The following is a 22,496-nucleotide window of genomic DNA, read 5'->3' as shown; positions in this document are numbered from 1 at the left end:
ATTATCTCTGTGTCTCCCCCTGTTCACTCCCCCCTCCCTCTCTCCCTCTCTCTCTCTCTCTCTCTCTCTCTCTATGTATATATGTAACATGATTTCTAGAACCTCAGAGATAATGAAATTTATCACTTGTATTACTAAACCAACCAGTATGGAGCCAATAACTCAGTTGCCTCTTTGATCTTAGTGGAATGATCTGATCAGCTAGGTAAATCAGGTCTTCTGTAATTGTATTTTTAAAATCAGTAATTGAGTCCCTGGGGCCCATGCTCCCATCTCTTTTGTATGTGACATAGAAACACCAACAATGCTGGAGGAAAGGAAATAGCTCTGCCCACATCATTGCGCAGTGGTCTTGGCCAAACAGAGACAGTTGATGTCACTGCGCAGTCGACATAACTTGGATCATAGCTGGTGGTCCACTGAGACAGCTATATTGAAGTGAGAGCTAGTTTAAAAAAAAAAGAAAGAAAAGATAAGAAACAACTGTACTTTTATAGATAGACTAGTTGAAAGGATTGATAGAGTAAGGGAAAATAACCTTTGAATAGAGTAACATTTGGGGCACCTGGGTGGCTCCGTCGGTTAAGTGTCCGACTTCAGCTCAGGTCACGATCTCACTTGCGTGAGTTCGAGCCCCGCATCGGGCTCTGTGGTGACGGCTCAGAGCCTGGAGCCTGCTTTGGATTCTGTGTCTCCCTCTCTCTCTGACCCTCCCCTGTTCACACTCTGTCTCTCTCTGTCTCAAAAATAAATAAATATTGAATAGAGTAACATTTAGCAGAAAATTTGGATCCTGTATTTTCTTCATTCATTTTATGACTTCTGGTTGATCTTGCCTTTTCTCCCCAATATTCTGTACTTGAAAGGTGTCTGGTTTGAAAGCTTATAGACACTTGGTATTTTCCTTAAAAATTAGTCTTTTTTAGATACGAAGAAGAGGGAAGTATGGCTGAGTCAAACAAATTAGATAAAAAAAAGGATATGATTATCTGAAAAGAAAACATTCACTAGGAAAGATACTTCCTGTCCACTAGACACTGCCCAAGTTGCTGGAGATTCGGAGTTTTAAAAATCAAACCAGAGATTCTTCCAGAATTAAAGTTGATTGTGCTTCATTATATGCACTTTTCACTTTAGAAACCATAAACAGTGGACTCTAGAGATGAGTTGTTTTATTTTATTTTATTTTTTTTATTTTTATTTTTATTTTCATTTTTGAGATGAGCCAGTTTGTACTTTGAAGTCAAGCTATGAGATTTACTCTCTAAAGTCTTGATGGCCTAGAATTCGTTGCCTTCCATTTAAGTGAATCGGACAAAATTTCTAATTTTTTCTTTACTCTTATTATCTTATATATACATAGAAATGTATTTGAACAACCCATTATGAGTTTTCATCTTTTATTTTTTTTTTTTTTAAATTTTTTTTTTGAACGTTTATTTATTTTTGGGACAGAGAGAGACAGAGCATGAACGGGGGAGGGGCAGAGAGGGAGACACAGAATCTGAAGCAGGCTCCAGGCTCTGAGCCATCAGCACAGAGCCCGACGTGGGGCTCGAACTCACGGACCGTGAGATCGTGACCTGGCTGAAGCCGGACGCTTAACCGACTGCGCCACCCAGGCGCCCCAAGTTTTCATCTTTTAGAATCAGATAGGATTATTTTGTTGGTATACAATTATATTTGGCTCCTGAAGAGTTTAAATAGTCCTTGAACAATATGTATTCCCCAAGCAGAAAAAGCTTCACTTAAAGGAATTCCCCTTCTGAATGATTTTTTGATAGTTTGTACAAAGAACATTAAGAACATAAGACCAGACATGACTTTTTAAAAATCCACCTATTAAACCTTAAATTAACTGGCTTTGATTACATTTTTTTTTAATTCTAATTCGACATACCTTGTAGTATTGCGTAATAAGTAGAAGAAAAAATATAATTATTTCTTTATGTTGTAAAATCAGATAAATCCATTCAAGATTTTTAGCAGCACCCGAGAGGTCTATATTTGCAGTCCTCTCTTTTTTTTTTAAGTTTATTTATTTATTTTGAGATGGGGGAGGGGCAGAGAGAGAAGGGGGAGAGAGAGAATCCCAAGCAGGCTCCACACTGTCGGTGCACAGCCTGATGCGAGGCTTGAACCCATGAGCCCTGAGAGCATGGTATGAGCTGAAGCCAGATGCTTAACAAACTGAGCCACCCAGGTGCCCCACAGATCTCTTTATTTATAGTCTGTTTTTGTTATTGAATTCTGGTCAAGATAGCGTTCATCTATATCCTATAATATGTGACACTTTTTGTACTATGAAAATATTAGGCAGTCTGTTTTGGGAATAGAACTTTGGTGGTCCCTGTGACGGATGATATGTGAGTTGTTTTTCACACATGTTTTTTAAAGTCTTTAGAAAAACTTTGTTAATAAGAAAGTTGTACTGGGCTGTAAATGGCGAAGAAACGGTTATATTTCCATTTTCAGAAGCCTAAAATGGTTTCACATTCAGAATTGTTACCTGAAAGAATCAGTACTTTGTTTATGGCCCTTAAAGACCATTAAAAATCTACCACTGATCCCGTGCAAAACGGCTGCAATCTTAGAAGAAAAAGCATGAATATCCATTGTTCAATGGAATAAGGTAACTTGAATATTTGGAAGCAAACTGGTGGAGCCATGCAAGTCGATTTTCCCACCTACTAAAATACCTCTTAAAATAGCAAAACCTTCATCTTTTGTTTTCTTTCCTCAAAGTGGATTTTTCTCCTGCTCCTGCCCTTTGACCCACTTCCTCTCTTTCTAAGGGAGAACCTTGTGTGCATGTGTGGGTGCGCACGTGCGCGTGTCTGTCTGTCTTCAGTGAGCGTAACTGGCAGAGAAGTAGGGGGGAGGAAACAGATCCTCTTTGCTAAAAGATACCAGTATAAAAATATTCTCCATCATCACAGTGAAGGAAAAGGCTTTATGCTTTATTCCTCACAGGATGACATCTCCTTTGTGGTTCATACAAGAACATCGCTGCCATTTTTGTAATATCCTTGGTATTTGGATGTCCAGTCAGGGACACGTAGTTAGTTCATGTGCGATAGGGAAGGAGTTCGCGGGAATCCCATCACCACTGGTGTCCTTGCCCAGGTGAACAGTGATGCCAGCAGGCACCCAACTTGCATTGCTCAGCAAAGCCCATGACTGAGAATTTTTCAGTTTTTGAAACAGTGTAGAGAAAACTGGTTTTGCTGTTACTTTTCAAGATTTAACGTGTCCTAGTGGTTAGTTACTATGCATGAATTGGTTTCTCTCTCCCTCTCCTCTCTCTCTCTCTCTCTCTCAGTCTCTCTCTCTCTGTCTGCGTCTCCACTTTGGCTAAATTGTTGGTTTCATATTGGATTTGTGTTTTTAAGATTCTGTTCCTTTCTAGGTATTTTGAAATCTAACTGTTATCTACACTTAAGGTTTTTTCTCATCCATTTCCCTCTCTGTTTGGCCCTCCTTATGCTTCCCCCCTCCCCGCCCTGCCCCGCCCCACCTTTAAACATACCTGCTCTCATTTGGTTTTAGAGCTCCAAGAAATGAATAACCCTAATTTGAGGAAATGCTCACTGGATGAATTCTTGCAGCTTTCCCCCCACCAGAACATAACAGATTGCCATTGGATTTTGAATGTCACTGACAGACAGATGACAATGGTCTAACATGGATACTGAAATGTTTGATACACAGATGGGCCTGTAAATCATTTTTCCCTTGGAATTCCTGCTGACATAAAAAATTAATGTAATCAACACTGTTTTATACCAATATCCCCTGTAAATGGTATCTCTGTAGCCCTGCTATTGAACCACTACATTCCTTTGTCTTTGGGAAACATCGTCACAGCTTGACAGATACTCGGCACAGTCACCTGGCGGGTGACAGGCCACCTTGAAATCTTTACCGAAAGGAGGTTATTTGAAAAGTATCTCTTGCACAGAGTGTTCAGCTTTGATCTTAAAGAGAGTAACTGAGAATTCCATATGTAGCGCTCACCCTATAGGAGGGTTTGAAGTACAAATCGAGAGAAGTACCTGACATTCATAAGAAGGGTTTTTATTTTTAGGAGTATCAATAACTGTTTAAACTCTCAGGTGCCTACAGGAGGAAAGAAAAACTAAATCGAATTGAAAAAAAAAAATATTTTTAAGTACAGCAGAGTAAAAAGGGGATGAGGGTATCAGTGATGAACTAACATATTTTTATTTTTAGGTAACAAGCCTCTTTCTGCTTTATCTCCAGCATCAGGCACCGGCCAGGATGAGGTCGGTGCTCACTCAGTGTATACCCCAGACCACTACTCCACACTAGGAAGGCTTGACAGCTCTCGGGCTGCTGGGCAGCGCTCAGAAACCAGGGACTCCAGCTGTCAGACCGAGGAAGTGAAAGTTGTACCACCTTCCATGAGAAGAATCAGGGCACAGAAGGGGCAAGGCATCGCCGCCCAGATGAGCCACTTCTCAGGCTCCTCTGGGAACATGTCTGTGCTGAGCGATTCCGCGGGTATCGTGTTCCCTTCCCGCCTCCACAGTGATGCTGGTTTCCACAGCCTTCCACGTTCTGGAGCAAGGGCAAACATCCAGTCCCTCGAGCCACGGCTGGGTCCCCTGGGCCCTGCGGAAGACCTGGATGGCGCGCGCCCATACCAGAGCGGGAACCCACAAGTAGATGAAAACCTAGGACGCTTAGGAGGTGCCTCGAGGACCAGAACACTTTTGAGGCCCAAGTCCCAGGAGCTGAGGCACTTTGAGAACGTGATTAGCCCAGCGTGCGTGGTTTCTCCTCACGCAACCTATTCCACCAGCATCATCCCAAACGCCACGCTCTCGTCGTCTCCGGAGGTCATTATTATTCACGCTGCTCACAGTCCAGGACAGCTGGACGGTAAAATTACCAGCTCCTGTTCATACCTGAAGGCAAAATCCAGAGAGCACCTCCTGTCCAAGCATGCTAGTAAAGAGGGCCATCAGTCTCACGGCGGTCACTGGACTGAGGGTCACCCCACTGTTCTTTCCCAGGCCCTAGATCCCCATCCCCCCAGTGCAGCCATGCTGTCCTCCCTCTGTGATTCCGCGGTCTCTCTAAATACTCCAGCTAGTCGGGAGAATGGATCCCAAGCCATGACCTACGACTGTAAAAACAACCTGGGCTTTCCAGCGCACGCCCAGGATGTGGATGGCAAAAGCGAGTCCAGTTTTTCCGAGGGCGGGGGGCACGGCAGCTCGGAGCCCTGGGAATACGGCGCCGCAGGTAACGGACAGGCATCCCCACTGAAGGCACGTGCGGCAACTCCCGGCTTCTCCACTCCCGGAAGTAACATGAGCAGCTGCAGTTTGGATCAAACGTCGACCAAAGATGATGCCAGGTCCCTGTATTCAGAGGAGCACGATGGCTTCTACGCATCTATGCACCCCGACGCCGGACACGGATCTGGAAACCTGTGCAATAGCAGCGATGGCTTCGGGAACCCCAGGCACAGCGTGGTCAATGTTTTTGATGGGCGAGCTCGGAAGAGCCAAGGGGACCGGCCGCGTGACCATGACAAGTCCCTTTCGCGTAACATCTCTTTGAAGAAAGCGAAGAAGCCGCCCCTGCCACCCTCCCGGACGGACTCCCTGCGCAGGGTTCCCAAGAAGGGCGTGCAGGCCAACGGACAGGCGCTGAACGAGAGCCTGATCGCCTCGCTTCAGCACTCGCTGCAGCTGAACCTCCCGGGCAAGGCCAGGGGCGGCAGCTCGCCCTCGCAGAGCCCCTGCAGCGACTGTGAAGAGCCCTGGCTGTCCCGCTCCCGCAGCCAGAGCACGGTGAGCGCGGGCAGCAGCATGACCTCGGCCACCGCCCCCAACGTGTACTCCCTGTGCGGGGCCACGCCGTCGCAGAGCGACACGAGCAGCGTCAAGTCCGAGTACGCGGACCCCTGGGGGTACTACATTGACTACACGGGCGCGCAGGAAGACCCCGGGATCCCCGGCGGGGGCTGCCCCGGCGGCAGCGGGGCGCCGGCCGGAGACGGGCCAGCCTGCCAGGTCCAGGAGGGCTCCGGGACCGCGATGCCCCAGGTGCCCGGTGGCGCCGTCAAACCAAAGGTCACGTCACCGGAGAAGTCCCACAGAGTCACTTCTCCATCCAGTGGATATTCCAGCCAGTCGAATACACCCACAGCGCTCACCCCTGTGCCTGTGTTTTTAAAATCCGCGTCACCAGCAAACGGGAAGGGGAAGACCAAGCCCAAGGTGCCAGAGAGGAAGTCCTCCCTGGTATCTTCAGTGTCCGTCTCCTCGTCGTCCACCTCCCTGTCTTCCAACACTTCCACGGAAGGAAGCGGGACGATGAAGAAGCTGGACTCTGCGCTGGCCTCTCCCCTTGCTGCCGTTCCTCTTCCCCCTCCCCCGCCTTTAGTAGACTCCCCCGAGGGCTCTCTGCCTCAGTCTCCCCTTTTTCCCCCTCCACCACCGGAAGCTCTCACTCCCTTCTGTCCCCTCCCTGGCCAGGGCTTTCCCCCTCCCCCCAGGGCACTTAGCCCCCTTCCTCTGGGTGCCTCGGCTTCCCTGCCGCCTCCCCCTGCCTCGGTACCCTCCTCGGCTCCCCCGCCTGCCCCACCCCTTGACCCCAAATTGATGAAAGATGCCAGGCCTTCTTTCAAAAAATCTGGCCAGCCCGAATGCTCCTGGGAGGCCGGTAGGCAGCCCGCTAGCAAAGAGGAGGGCACTAGACCCCCCATGCCCCTGATAACCACTGAAGCATTGCAGATGGTACAGTTGAGGCCCGTGAAAAAGAACTCAGGATCCGAGCAAGCACTGTTATATGAACAAGTGTCTCAGGAAACACTAACTCCGGTTGTTCCCCAGTATCATTTAAAGCCATCTGCTTTCCTGAAATCCCGAAATAGCATAAATGAAATGGAGAGTGAAAGCCAGACTGCCTCTGTGACAGGCTCGCCGCCGACTCCTGCCAAGAGCTTGAGTCAGGGTCACCAGGACGGTGCAGCCGAGCGTGGCCTCCTGAGCCGCAGCCCGGGCCGCGCCGCGGAGCCAGAGGCCGGGGCCGCCCCGCTCCAGGAGCCCCCCGGCCCGTCCCCCGGCAGGAAGCCACCCCCCATTTCCAAGAAGCCCAAACTGTTCCTTGTGGTGCCACCTCCGCAGACAGATTTCACAGCGGAGCCCGCGGAGAACGTGAGCGGAGCATCGCCCAGCCCCACGAGGGGAGAGGCAGCCGAGACTTGTAGAGCCGGGGCCGGTCCAGACGAGACCGGTCCTGGCGGCTCGGATCTCGAGGGAGGGGCTGCAGCTCCCGCTTCCCCCGGCAGAGTGAGAGCCAATGTCCCCATGGTGCAGCCCGATGTCTCGCCAGCCGCCAAGCAGGAGGAGCCAGGTGCCGAGAACAGTGCAGACGGTGGAGGCAGCGCGGAGAGCTGCCTGTCTCTACAGGACGGAGGGCGTGAGTCTGCTTTTCTCTCTCCTTCCCCTCCGACCACATGCAGCCCAGGCAGAAGATAGGGCCGGTGCATGTTCAAGGTAAAGCTAGCCGCATGTGGGCTCATTGTGCTGCCTCCCACTTAGGTTACCAACTTGGCATTTTATGATATTTAAAAAAAAAAAAAAAACCTGGATCTGAGGGTACGGCTTACTGAACGTCAGAAAATAGAGGGGCAGCGTGGTCCGCAGCAGACAGGGTGTTTATTAAACAGCAATGAGTAATCTCCCTTCTGGAGAGCTGCAAAGAAATGTTGCAACAAAATCGGAGGGAGAGATTCAGTAGGAGCCCCGGACTTCAACAGAAGAGAGTGAGCTTTGGCTGTCTTTTATTTGTGATCCAAATAAAAGATCAAACTGCCGACCCCACTGCCTGTCCCAGGGTTCTCACGTTATCGGGAATGGCAGGGAAGCAGATGGGGAAGCCTGGTGAAAAGTGCCAATTCAAGTCACTTGTGCGCGTCCTGTATCGGCTTGCTTCCCTACAGCCGGGGTGCCAGAGCCGGACACAGGGGCTGCTTCCTCGGAGGCCTGCGACTTCCTTAGGGAAGAAGGGAGTGAGGAGGTGATGACCCCCAGCAGACCCCGGACCACAGAAGACCTTTTCGCAGCTATTCACAGGTATCCCGAACTCCTCGCTCTTATCGGCGATCGACTCTCTGAGTCTTTCTAAGTGGTTCCTCAGTCTGTCTTCCTTGAGCTTTTTTTCTGTCACCCATTAACTTGATTTTTTTTTTTAGTGTGTTTCTATGTTTTTTCCTTTTTTTCTTCTGACCCCCAATTTCTGTTCTCCTTTGTTCCACTGATTTTTATGAAGACGTGGGGACAGGGACTCCATGGGTGCCTTCTGCCCAGCACTGCACTTGCTGGCAAGAAATGCAATGTGTCAGTCACGTGATGGAGTATTTACAAGAACTGGATTAGAGCGACGGATGGTCTAGTCCAGGGGGAGGAATGCTGTGTTTTGTGGACAGAAGATAGGCACAGGCTAAGCTCTACAGGATTGCTTCTTTCTTAAGGGTGTTTTATTATTTATTTATTTATTTATTCATTTATTATTATTATTATTATTTTTTTACTTCACGGAAATAGCAGGGTTTTTTAACGCAGTTTTCTTTGGCTACTAAAATGTTTCCATACAAGAGTACAGTCTTTTCAAAGCGGGAGCGAAAGGAATTGAATTTGATAGTGTATACTGTTAGTGCCATCTACTGGCATCAGAAATTGTTGGGCTTTAAGAAAAAATGTGGAGTAAATGTTTCAAAATAACTGCCTGAACTGTTAGAGTCTTTACATATGGTCACCCTAGAGAGTGAATATGATTTAGCACCAAAGCTATATATATATATTGCCTTGTTTTTCTGGCTGTAAACAGCCGCGTACTCGTTAACAGTGTCACTGTAAAAATAGATGAGATTGGATATGTGCAAGTGCTTTTAACCACAAAGCTGTATCAATCCTTTGCTGCTGTCTCAACTCCTTTACCACAGTGTTTTTGGACACTCTTATGAGTGTCTTTATGCTGCCAGCACCTTATGTGGCCCTGAATCAAAGTCCCTTTTCTCTTCCCGGAACGAAGCATCCTACAAAATCATTTGACTCTCCATGTAAGTAACCTTGTGTCAGGACTGTTTTCCCAGCTCTTGGAATCTGAGAAGGCTGTTGCATGAGATGAAAAGCACAGTGTTATCTCGATCTGAAATTCCTTGTGCAGCATATAAATATCTAACTTGGGGAGGAGTTGGGGGGGGATGCGGAGGGGACCAAGCTGGGGAATTAGGTGTTTGTCAAGAATTCTGTTTTTTCTTTTCTTTTTTAAAGGTAGAGTCTTTTATTATTTTTATTTATTTATTTATTTATTTATTTATTTATTTATTTTTTATTTTAGAGAGAGATCCCGAGCAGGGGAGAGGGGCAGAGGGAGAGAGAGAATCTTAAGCAGACTCCACACTCAGGGCAGAGCCAGACACAGGACTTGATCCCACAACCTTGGGATCATGACCTGAGCCGAAATCAAGAGCTGACGCTCAACTGACTGGTCCACCCAGGTGCCCCAGCAATTAGGTTCTTTACATCTTGGCTCTAGCATTGGAGCCTAAAGACCCTAAAGACTGCCTCTTTAGCAATGGTTTCTTTGATCTCATTAGAAATAGAAAGGTGTTGGGGCGCCTGGGTGGCGCAGTCGGTTAAGCGTCCGACTTCAGCCAGGTCACGATCTCGCGGTCCGTGAGTTCGAGCCCCGCGTCGGGCTCTGGGCTGATGGCTCAGAGCCTGGAGCCTGTTTCCGATTCTGTGTCTCCCTCTCTCTCTGTCCCTCCCCCGTTCATGCTCTGTCTCTCTCTGTCCCAAAAATAAATAAACGTTGAAAAAAAAAAATTAAAAAAAAAAAAAAAAGAAATAGAAAGGTGTAGCTACTTATGAAATTATTTCTGAACACTGTAAAATGAAAAATGCTACGTCTTTGAAACGGACGTTAGTGGCATTTGTAGAAGTTTATACAGAGGTTTCTATTCTAACCATGCTAGAGACATAATAAGCACACCGTAAATATTTTCTGGATTAAATGAAACCAGTTGGGATTTAACTATCAGGAAATTCTTCCAGGATGTGGCATCTTTCATTTCATAGGGAATGCACTGGTTTGCTAAATGGGCAGACATATACATTTAAAATAGCAGTCTACAGGGGCGCCTGGGTGGCACAGTCGGTTAAGCATCTGACTTCAGCCAGGTCACGATCTCGCGGTCCGTGAGTTCGAGCCCCGCGTCAGGCTCTGGGCTGATGGCTCGGAGCCTGGAGCCTGTTTCCGATTCTGTGTCTCCCTCTCTCTCTGCCCCTCCCCCGTTCATGCTCTGTCTCTCTCTGTCCCAAAAATAAATAAAAAACGTTGAAAAAAAAATTTTAAAATAGCAGTCTACAGAGAAGATACGTTGCTCGTTGCTCTGTGTACTAAGTACTTGGTCTCAGTGAGGAACCCAACTATTGTGGGGCCAATTTACTATGTGCTTTTCTGAAAAATACACCAAATGTCTCTTCCATATTTTACTTTGGCAACCTTCTTAAGACACTGAAAAATCTGTGGTGCCTCCTAGTAGTGAATTATATCTACTACAGATGTGGAAATCAGCCAGTCTGTATCATTCTGTGTACACTCGATAGAAATGGAGACCAAGTAGGGTATGGATTGGAGAGTGAGGGAAGACGACTGCTAATTTCTGTTTTGGTATTGATAATGTATTAACGGACATAATAAAAATCCATCAGAAGTCTGCTTTTTTAGGCTTTATTTTATTTTATATTCTTCAGCACCTAAGCTAATAATTTAGAAACTTTTTAAAAAATTTTTAAAAAATGTTTTATTTGTTTTTGAGAGAGAGAGAGACAGAGTATGAGCTGGGCAGGGGCAGAGAGAGAGGGAGACAGAATCCACAAAGCAGGCTCCAGGCTCTGAGCTGGGTCAGCACAGAGCCCGACGCGGGGCTCGAACCCGTGAATCACGAGATCGTGACCTGAGCCGAAGTCGGACGCCCAACAGACTGAGCCACCCAGGCGCCCCACCTAAGCTAATAATTTAAAAGAAAGAGTATCTAAACGGAACCCACAGCTTTCAAATTTTATAATGCAAATGAATTCACTTCAGATTTAAAGCCAGATGGAAAATGTAGAACACCAGTTGAGGTGTGAAATTTTTATATTTATTGAAGTAATTAGTTTTCAAGCCAGTGTTAACTGTTTGAGTGCTTTTTATAGCCATCTTCTTTGGAAATACACACACAGAGCATGTATGTGTGTGTGCGTGTGTATACATACATATATGCAGAGAATTTGTGTGCTTAGATTTAATTCTCATTTTCAGGGGCAGCTGCTTTTGAGAAACAACAAAAACTTTTATAAATTCCCATCTCCTCTCTTAATTCTAAATCTACAGTGAAAGGCCATAACTTTAATCAAGTATACCTGTGGCTTGATATATGGATTTCAGCACACCCTTACCTTTTTTTTTTTCTTAATGTTTATTTTTGAGAGAGAGCGAGAGAGAGAGAGAGAAAGAGAGAGAGAGAGAATATGCAAGTAGGGGAGGGGCAGAGAGAGAGGGAGACACAGAATCCGAAGCAGGCTCCAGGCTCTGAGCTGTCAGCTCAGAGCCCGACGCGGGGCTTGAACTCACGGACTGTGAAATCATGACCTGAGCCGAAGTTGGACATTTAACCGACTGAGCCACCCAGGCACCCTGCACACCCTTACCTTTTAAAAAACAAACTAAAAATTAGGCTACAAAGCAGTACCTGCAAGAATGAGATGGGCAGAACTGCTTTTGAGAAGTTCAAATAAGGCAATATATAGCTTCAGTGCTAAATCATTCACTCTCTAAGGTGACTGTTATAGGTTGTGAGATCAGGCACTATGGGTAGGAAGATACTCCATCAGGTCCTAGTTCTTATATTAAGCTGTGTGACTTCACTCTTTGGTATCAGTTACCTTCCCTGGTCAGACCACACCAGCTAAAGCCGCTTCCAGCTCGGAGATTCTGCGATGTTATTATTTTTGTGGTTTCTGTCAGCTGGTCATTAATGTATTCCAGAGCACCGCTCTCTGTTGACAACCATACAGAGCCGTTGGACCAAAGGGTCAAAGGCCAGGCTCTGCAGTCTCAAAGGGGCTGGTGCCACGTCAGCTTTGGCCACCCTTCAGACTTTGTTTCAGTCCTTACCATCTCCTGTCTTCTGCTTTGGGGGCTTCTCTTTGGCCAGAAGCATGGAGAGGACTGTGGGAGCACCGAGCCCAGGGCAGCCATTAGGGGTCCATTCCTCCCGTGTCTTGCTGTGCAAGGCCAAGTAAAAACAGCACTGAAGCGGGCCTAGCGGCAGGAAGAAAGAACTCTTTTTTCCTAAATGACACTCACAGGTCTGTTGAGCACATCTTCCATGCCTGACACTTTATGGCTGTTATTTGCATTCATCTTTATTTTATTTTATTTATTTATTTATTTATTTATTTATTTATTTATTTATTTAACGTTTATTTATTTTTGAGACAGAGAGAGACAGAACATGAACGGGGGAGGGGCAGAGAGAGAGGGAGACACAGAATCGGAAGCAGGCTCCAGGCTCTGAGTCATCAGCCCAGAGCCCGACACGGGGCTTGAACTCACGGACCACGAGATCGTGACCTGAGCTAAAGTCGGACGCTTAACTGACTGAGCCACCCAGGCGCCCCTGCATTCATCTTTATTGATAAACTAGGAGCTCTCTACCATTGTTTCACTTTCCAGATAGGATACTGGATCAGAAACTCTTTTTATTTTAATTTTTTAATCTTTATTTATTTTTGAGAGAGAGACAAAGTGTGAGCAGGGGAGGAGCAGAGAGAGAGGGAGACACAGAATCCAAAGCAGGCTCCAGGCGCTGAGCTGTCAGCATGGAGCCCGACGCGGGGCTCGAACTCACGAACCATGAGATCATGACCCGAGCTGAAGTCGGACGCTCAACCAACTGAGCCACCCAGGCTCCCCAAGGATCAGAAACTTTAATTTGCCCAAGGTCACAGAGCAAGGAAGCTTTTAGCATGGGATTTAGCCCAGGTCTGTGTGACTCCAGAGGCTCTTCATCTCATTGAATCCTCACGAACCTGTGAGGTTAGTATCCTCGCCCCCATTTTTACAAGTATGAAACGGACTAGTTTGTCCAAGGTCACACAGCTAGAGGTCGGTAGTGCTCAAGTTCAACTCTCAATCTGTATATACAGTACCAACCTCTTGGTGCTGCAAGCACCTGCTGCATATTCTATCATTTTATAGCAAACAAAAAGATGTACCCATGTCTTTGTTTTATTAAATGTACCGAGTTTTTCTTAAAGCACCTGCATCTGGCTGAGAGATTCCTTGCAGACTGAGTTGTTATTGTGAAGAGACCAGCAAGGGGCCCCCTGGCTCATCTGCTTTATTATCTCTGAGTCACTCTGCATACAAAACACATTGAACAGCAAGCTTCTTAGAGACTGAGGACAAGAAACACCTCCGGGAAACATCTTAACTTTCCCTAAAGGCCCCTCCTCTGTCACATTCCACCCACATTCTTCAGATTGTCTTGATCACTGAGAGGTTTTCTGAAGTCAGTCAGGAAACAGGATCTGGTGTGGAAGGTTCACTCTAGTTTTCTGGAAAACTGGATTTTCAGAAGTTGACATATGGGCCAGTAAGAGCCAAGGAAGCCTGGTTTTATGTCACACTCTAGAATGTATGAGAACGCAGAGCTATAGAATTGTTCTAGAACCTGAAGTGGGGGCCTCCCTCGTGGTAGGGGATATTCTGGGGGTTGACTTATCTATTAGCCCTGTTGAAGGGCTAGTACCAAACAAGAAAAGGAAGATTACAAACAAGGGTGGTCGGCAGTGAAATTCACTCGGGATCAGTCTAATACGGGAGTGTTAAATAAAATACGGCAATAGAAACTTTTGAAATGATCCTTACCACAGTAAGTTAATATGATATCTTAAGATTCATTTCAAAGTAATCCAGTGAGGGTACAGATGAAAGAAGGGCAGCCATGAGTTAATCATTATTGTAGCTGGGTCATGGGCTCACATGATAATAAAATAAACTATTAAAGGAACTCTTAATAAATGGTGACCGGAATATGCAGTAAGAGAAGCAGGGCGGTTGTGACCGACATCCCATGGCCCACTGGGAATGAACCTTTATCTTCATGTTCTTAAATCTCAGATCCAAGAGGAAAGTCCTTGGCCGTAAAGATTCAGATGATGATCACTCCCGAAACCATTCTCCCTCCCCGCCAGTGACACCCACTGGTGCTGCCCCCAGCCTGGCCTCCCCGAAGCAAGTGGGGTCAATTCAGAGAAGTGTCCGTAAAAGCAGCACCAGCAGTGACAACTTCAAAGCTCTGCTGCTAAAAAAGGGGAGTCGGGCAGACACGAGCGCCCGCATGTCTGCAGCCGAGATGCTGAAGAACACAGACCCTAGATTCCAGAGATCAAGGTCAGAGCCTTCGCCAGACGCGCCCGAGAGCCCGTCAAGCTGCTCCCCAAGCAAGAACAGGCGGGCCCAGGAGGAGTGGGCCAAGAGCGAAGGTTTGATGCCTCGGAGTCTGTCCTTTTCCGGCCCCCGGTACGGCCGCAGCCGAACCCCGCCTTCTGCGGCCAGCAGCAGATACAGCGTGCGGAACCGGATCCAGAGCAGCCCCATGACCGTCATCTCGGAAGGCGAAGGGGAAGCCTTGGAGCCTGTAGACAACCGGGCTCGCCGGGCCCCGGGTGCCGCGAGGGGATGCTCCCTGGATGGACCGGTGGGGGATGAAACGGACAAGGGCAGCCTGCTCTGTGGCGGGGAGCCCGCCGCCTCGCCGCAGGCACAGGGTCCCGGCCCCGCCAACGGGACAGTCACGGAGGAGCGCACGGGTCCATCAGAACGGTGTGGAGGTCCTCTGGGGGAAGAGAGCTAGGGACGAGAATGTGAGTCTCCCAGGTAACGTGAGGGAGACGCGCAACACCTCGCTCTAGGAAGTCTGACAGGTACCTTCCCTGCCTTGCCCGTGGATCCCGCTCAGCGTTTGTGCTGTGGGCCCCGGGCGCTGCCAGCCCTACAGCGGAAGGGGGGTGTTATTTAGGCCTCCCCTCGGCACTTGCCCTGTGGCTGAAAAGCAAGTAGAAGCTTAACTTCCAGAAGTGCTTCCTGGGGAAGATTTCTTTTTTTTTTATTCCTCCGCACGCCCTTTTTTTTTTTTTTTTTTTTTTTTTTTTTTTGACTAAATGCTGGGTGGGTGTGTGTGTGTGGAAGGGTGTGTGTGTGTGCATTTTGAACCCTTTTGTGTTAAAACACACACGTGCGTGCACACACACACAAACAGCATGTACAGAAATAGAAGGAAAGATGGGTGGAAACATGGAATCTTCTGGACTAGGTGGGAATTGCTTGAAAAGTATTCTGTTTGGGGAAACTAGTGAGTTTCTGAAGAAAGAGGGGAGAGAACCATTCCTTCTAAGAAAGAGGGGGCATATTGGCTGGTGCTGCAGAGGACACGGGGTCCCGGCCCCGGCGTGCTTTCGAGGTGAGCTGTGTCGTGATGAACCCAAAACGATGGGAAAGGGCTAAATGACTAATGGGTTCAGGTACTTTTTCCTGGGGAAAAAAGGCTTGGTTTCGTGAACATGACAAATGTGGGGAAGTGGCAGGGCAGTCACTTGGAGCCTGCTCCGCTGAGGCCACAGACACACGCCTTCTGGCCTGAGTTTTAGACACGTGGGCAGTCTTTTCATGACTTTCCTCCTTGAGTAGCGGCCAAGACCTTCCTTGAGAACGAAGATGACCGCGTACGCGCACAGAGAGGGTGAGAGGGGACAGAAGGGAAGAGGGGCAAGTGATAAAACGCTGCTGAAAGCTGTTTCCTGCTTATGAAATAAACATATTTTTCAGAATTCCACTTGAAGACTTGCACTACAGAACTGTGGGTGGAGATTTTCCTTTTACGGCCGTTTTTACAGAGTATAAACTCGCATTTGGCAATTTCTTATCGCTTGACCTGTCAACATTTGCTGACTTTTTTGGATATCCTTTTGGTGACACCAAAGATATAGGTATGGCTATTTTTCCTTGACCTGCCTACATACAGTACCATGCCCCCATTTAGAAAGGTTTATCAGAATCTATTCTATATTCTCATACTTTGAAGAAAATGCTGAATACCTCTTGTTAGTCAAATACACTACTAAAAATTGGCAGGGCTTGGCTATTAATTAACCCTGGGAAATGAGATTTTAGATTAAAAAGATTTTTTGCATCATTTGGTTTGTGAGTTTTTATATTTTTTATAAGTAATTGAGTTGGCTAATTACCTTCTAATCTTCTCCAGCTAGAATTTTTAATACTTATAGGCGTGGGAGAAAAGTGTGTAAAGTATTTATTTTTACGTCCTACTCTTGTGCCCCCCCCCGCCCCCATTCCCTCCCAACTGCCATGTACCTGGACTCCTTTATTTGTTGGTTACATGAAACAAGCCTTGTCGCCTTCATTAGAAGGACTTGAGACGACAACACGGAGATCCTTGGCCCGTGTGCAGTACGGCTACCAGAGGTCATCTCTTTCGGCATAAAAACATCATCTAAACGTTGGACCGCACGGGCCAGACTATCAAAAGGTTTATTACACATCACAACCGTAAGACCCCCATTTTAGACACGGCTTTGAGACAAAAACAAACCTAAGGAATGAAGGCTTCTTCCATCCTCTGAAGAAAACAAAACCCTTCTTTTCACACAGCCCGCAATGAAGACCTGATATTTGGCCAAAGGCTAAAGGACTTTTCACCATTTGGAGCTACCGTCTGCCGTGCTGGGCCCGAGGATCTCCTCTTCTACATTTTAGAAAAGTGGTGTTGGCTTCTGAATATGAAACCTCCTCGCTCCCTAAGCCCGATTAGAATGTACGTGAATATCAGACAACTTTAACTTAATATATAAATCATTTATGTCGAAGGTAAAGTAAAACAACATCACCACTAATTATAAAACTATTTTAAAAATCCCCGTTTTTAAAGAAAAAGGATACTAGGTTTGAAAATTTGCTTTGAATAAAACAATTGTAAAGGAAATAGTTGAACCTTCCTTCTTTTCGTTTGTGCGTGCGTTTTTGAATAATAAGATCGGCCTTCTTCCACAGAACTGGTGAGTGCTTTGCTGGATACAAACAGAACAGCAGTGAAGACCAGAAGGTGCCTGTGGGAGGTGGGGACCCAACAGAGAGGAGATAGAACATCACAGATACTGTGGATGGTGCCATCTCAAAGGACATATGGAAAAACAGCCCTGAACAGTGTCCTCTGGACTTTTGGATAAATATGAATAATGTATCGACTGATAGTTCAGGTGGTGTGGCATGTGGAGAGATGCGAGAACTTTTCACAGGCGTGGATGAAATCTAGGGAAACCAGAATCTAGACTCCTCCCTGGGCCATATGGCACCTTTAGCTTTGCTACTTTATTCCTCTGTGAGGAATGGGGTCTGTTTACAGACCCCGTCACCTTGAAAAAACCCGTGAGGGTAGACTTGTTGACTCTTCCTTATATCCTGAGACCGTAAGTCACTGATAATCATAGAAGTCCTAGGGACAAATTACTTCCGCCTTATTTTTCCTGAGAGTTGGGGGAGAAACAAACGGTCATGTGGTCTGTCCGGTGGAAGCCACCTCAACTTTGGTCTGATTTCTGCCCTCCTATTTCTGAAGGATGTTGGTTACAACCGTTTCTTCTCACCTGAGGGTGGGAGTATATTCGTTAGGAGAGTCACAATAACAAGGAGACAAAACACGACCCCCCTGGAAGGACAGGAGAAACATGCGACTGGCTTTATCGGTTCTGCCTTAATGTGTTGTCAGCACATGAGGTGAATATGAATAATTGTGTTGCTGAGATTCCATCAAGAAATGAGTACAGCAGGATAGTACACTTGGGTGATATTAGGATATTATTGGGCAGGGTGAGAAGGAGGGTCTTTCAGATAAAACATGGACCTGACTCTTGGGGTCCGTTTGATTCCTGAGGTCTCTTTTTCTGTCGTTAGCCCTTTAGTTACTGCAACACAGTCTCTTCCGATGAGCTCCTCTGCCTTCCACACAGGTCAGCTTTTATTCATAGAACAAGGACTAGAGCAATCTGGAGTCATGTGTTTGGCATTTTAAAAAAGCCCTTTATTAAATATTTCTAATATGCTAGGTAAGGTATAAGGGAGTCCTAAGATTTAAAACGGTTAAGCGTCCAACTCTTGACTTCAACTCAGGTCATGATCTCACAGTCTGTGAGATCAAGCTCTGCATAGGGCTCTGCACTGAGCACATGGAGCCTGCTTGGGATTGTCTCTCTCTCTCTCTCTCTCTCTCTCTCTCTCTCTCTCTCTGTCCCTTCCCTGCTCACACTCTTTCTCTCTCTTTCAAAATAAACATTAAAAATGTGGATGAGATCTCATTAAGGGGCTTCAAATCTAGTGAAACACACACACACACTGTGAACTATCCTGTAAAACGTGTCAGAATGGTTGAAAAGGAAGAGCACTCTGAGCTCCACAGCGAACCCTGTTGGGATCCCACACCCTGTGTGTCCTTTACCATTGGAACACCTGACATTGATTCGAGATGGCAATGCACCCAACTGAAACGCTACACCTCACAGCCTCCCCTGTTGTCAAGAGGGTCAATTTTGACCAGTGAGACATGAGCAGTGGTCTGGAAATCTCCAGGAAGGTTACTGATATAGGAGCCAGTCCCATCTCTTGTTGCTTTGTTTCTCCCTGAAAGAATGGGAGGCTAGAAGAACAGTACTTTTCCGACATTTCAGCACCAATGGGTTGAAAGCCACATGTGTGGAAGGTGAAGGAGAAAGGAACCTGGTCCATTGATTACATCTAGAGTCACTGCATCAGCCTTGGGTGGTCTACCTTCTAGGTGCACTGCGTTTTTAACTCACTTACAGTTGAGTGATAGGGGTCTCAGAGGAAGATGTCATTGCTTTTTTTTTTTTTTTTTTAAGGTTTTATTTTTTTTTTTTTTAAATATTTTTTTTTTTAACGTTTATTTCTTTTTGGGACAGAGAGAGACAGAGCATGAACGGGGGAGGGGCAGAGAGAGAGGGAGACACAGAATCGGAAACAGGCTCCAGGCTCTGAGCCGTCAGCCCAGAGCCCGACGCGGGGCTCGAACTCACGGACCGCGAGATCGTGACCTGGCTGAAGTCGGACGCTCAACCGACTGCGCCACCCAGGCGCCCCTAAGGTTTTATTTTTAAGTAGTCTCTACACCCAAGGTGGGGCTCAAACTCACAACCATGAGGTTGAGCGTCGCATGTGTACTGACTGAGCCAGCCAGGTGCCTCAGGTGTTGTTACTTTTGTCTAGATGGATGAGGGAAGGATTGGTTGTGAACCTGAACTAAGACTTTATGGACAAGGAAGGATTTCACCAAGTGGGGCAAGTTGGGAGAAGAAGGACCCTCCAAATGGAGGGGATAGCATGAGCAAAGGCACAGAGGCCAGTGTTTAGAGGAAGCCATGTAGTTAAAATGTCTCCAGAAGAACATAGTAGGACGTGAGAGTAGAAAGGTCATCTCAGGCAAGAATGTAGAAGGCCTGGGATTTCCTCCCAAAGAATTTGGGGGTTTTGTTCTGTAATATTGGGAAAGAATGAAGGTTTTATAAGAAGGAGAATGATATGACCTGGCTTCGTTCTTAGTCTTCTAAAGCTATAGACGCTTTCTTGTTGAGTACATCTAATCCCATAGCCTTAAATATATGTGTGTGTGTGTGTGTATACACACACACACACACACATATATGTATATACATATATACGTATTCACATATATATGTACATATGTATATATACACACACACATATAGATAGATACACACACACACACACACACACCACACTGGTGATTCCTGAACATCTGTCCTTACTTCCTCTGTGAACTCCAGATTGGTATATTTGCTGCTTACGCAACACCTGCATTAAAGGTATTTTAAACCTCCTATCTCCAAACCATACCCCCCACCACAATCTTTACTTTATCAATTAATGGCATTACACAATGGCTCAGGCCCCAAATCAAGGCTTATTCCTGTGGCCTGTTTCCTTTCCAAGCCGCATCTCAACCATAAGCAAGTCATGTGAACCCTACTGCCAAAATAGTTCACAAATCCAATCACTTCTCACCAGTTTCACTGCTGCCTCTCAGGTCCAAGCTGTTGTCTCCTAACCAGACTACTGCAAACACCTCCCAACTGGTCTTCTGGTCTTTACTGTGCATCTTCAACCGCTCTTAATTTACCATAAAAATAAGCTCTTAAAAACAAGAGATAGCTCTCCACTGCTTGAAACCCTCCACAAAGACTGAATCTTACAGCCAATGGGATTCGAACTCCTTGCTGTGGCCCGCAAAGCCTTTAAGATCTGCCACTGTCCTCCTTATTCAAATAGTCTGGCCTAATTCTCCTTTCTGTCCCTTGACAGGCGCCATTTCAACCTCAAAGCCTTTATTTTAACTACTGAAAAGAAAAGTGCCTGTATTTCTATGTTGGCTTAAGTTCCTCAGGAAGTAGACACTTGGACCATTAGGAATGCAAGGTTTTATTGGAGTGTAACACCGTTAAAAGGAAAAGCAAAGAAGGAGGATAAGGCCAGGAGAGCTATCAGATTGCAGTAATGACCTTACACGGCTGCCCAACCTATGGGGAACTCTGGGGAAAGTTCACTCACCGGAGGTCTCCTGTGTTGGACAGAAACAGCGAGGTCCTTTACCACTGCCTTGTCTGGTCTTTGGCAAGAGGCCACTCTGAGAAAAGCATGCCTTCAATTCCCACCGCTTAGTAGAATCACTGGTCCCCAACCCTTGGGATAGTATGACTTCAGCTTGAAAGCTAAGGTGGCCCCCGATGAAGCCACCAATTAGAGGCTATCAGCCAACCACACTTCTTGCCGTTGGATGGCCAGTCTTGAGAGGAGATCTAAGTGGCACGTCTCCATGCCTGCCACAGTTTGGCCCCTTGCACCTTGTGGGTCTGCTTCCCCTACAAACACGGAGGGCCATTCTGCCAAGTCTCTGGTGGACTTCTCTCTTCCTGAGGAGAAAGTGTTTTTTAGAGGAGCTTGGTGGGACCAACTACAGCCCTTCCTGCCACCGGTCTGGGGCCACAGCCGGTATTTCTCCTCCCTCCTCCACTCACTCCATGCCCTTTACCCTCAACTGCCACCTCTGCTCATCTCAGTGGCTTTCCTAGTGGTGTGACCCATGCTCTAATTCCTGAGGGTTCTGAGATCGTGAGAATCAAACACTTCTGGGACCAGCGCTGCTGCACTTATCCATTCACAGTTCTAACTCGGCAAGGAGTACAAGGGATACACCACGTGGGTGCCCTGAGTTTCCATCGTGTAACAGCAGACTTACCTCCTCTTGCACTCCAGGGTCAGGCATCCCTAACAAGATGGTGGCTCTTGTCTGCTGGACCCAGACACAAGGAGTCCAAAGTCCCCAGGTGGCAGCAATAGGTGAAGTTCAACAGGGCCCTTGTTGTGTTGTCTAGGGAGGGTGTATGCCTTTGAGAACAAGGACCTCTGGCTCTGCAGAGACCTGAGTGGTGGAGTGGGAAATCTTGTGTCCCTTGGTAGCTCATTGGGAGTGACGGTAAGTACTGTCACTCTTGCTTCCACCCCTTGGTTCTCAGAGCCACGTATCCTTCCTGTTGTGGACACAGCACTATGTAGGATCTCTGATTTAGGAAGTATATAACTTGGTAGGGTGTTGGCTGCAACCAAACCAGCAGCTTCTAGGTGGTGCCATACGTGAGAGGCCTAGTGGACCCCATGGCCATAGGTAACTCTCCCTGATTGGGTGTTCTGATGTGTAGATCACACGTTCAGTACATCCATGCCAGTGGATCAGAGATTTTGTTAAGTCTCTAGAGGGGGGGTGCTGTTGAGACCCTATAAACAGGAAAGGAAGCTGCATGTCTAGAATAAGTGTCTAAGCTTGTGTGAAGGAACTGCTGGCCGTTTCAGGAAAGAATGGGCCTTAGGTAGTGAATTTGGCCTCAAGTGACCAGTTGATCTTCTCAGAGGCTCAGGAGGGTCCCAGACCTGCTATCTATTGCTGGCAGGCTGGGCATTCAGAGTTAGCAGTGTCGAGGCCAGCCCTTGGTAAGCGGGAGTCCGTGGTGTTGGGGGTTCACGCATAGCCTCTGTCTCTGCCTCCGTTGCCACCGTATTTGTGTGCACATTGTGCCAGCACTGGGGTGGGCACCAACAAAAGCTAACAGCAACAGGTTGTCATTTTGTCTTCTTGGTGGCTTAGCGCCCCTCTGTGGTGTGCGCTTTCTGGTGGGCATTGACATGAGCCGGTGTTTTCAAGCTCTGTGCCTGCTCCCACATGTCCTTCCACGTGCCTCTATCCCCAGACTCCCTTGTCTCAATCATCTTTTTTTTTTCTTTCCCCTTTCCAACCTGCTAAC

At 47.0% G+C, this 22,496-nt stretch overlaps 1 protein-coding gene across 12 annotated transcripts in view; it reads left to right on the top strand.

Moving 5' to 3' along the window:
- NHSL1 (NHS like 1) overlaps positions 1 to 17,095 on the top strand; it is a 246,724-nt gene extending 229,629 nt beyond the window's left edge. For 6 of the 12 annotated variants that reach the window (XM_086707990.1, XM_086707986.1, XM_086707988.1 and 3 more), the window contains 3 exons: positions 4,234 to 7,458; positions 7,982 to 8,114; positions 14,215 to 17,095. In XM_086707990.1, coding sequence (XP_086564116.1) covers positions 4,234 to 7,458; positions 7,982 to 8,114; positions 14,215 to 14,950 — 4,094 coding nt within the window. In that variant the 3' untranslated portion in view covers positions 14,951 to 17,095. Of the gene's footprint in view, positions 1 to 4,233; positions 7,536 to 7,981; positions 8,115 to 14,214 lie in introns of those variants that run through there. The other 6 variants (XM_086707991.1, XM_086707987.1, XM_086707989.1 and 3 more) reach the window with 2 other exon arrangements.
- Positions 17,096 to 22,496: the final 5,401 nt, after the last annotated feature.

This window comes from Puma concolor, chromosome B2, assembly GCF_028749965.1.
Source record: "Puma concolor isolate L17-30 chromosome B2, mPumCon1.1.hap2, whole genome shotgun sequence".
Classification (NCBI taxonomy): Eukaryota; Metazoa; Chordata; class Mammalia; order Carnivora; family Felidae; genus Puma; species Puma concolor.
The sequence above is the reverse complement of the archived record's forward strand: the minus strand, read 5'-3'. Positions and strand labels throughout refer to the sequence as shown.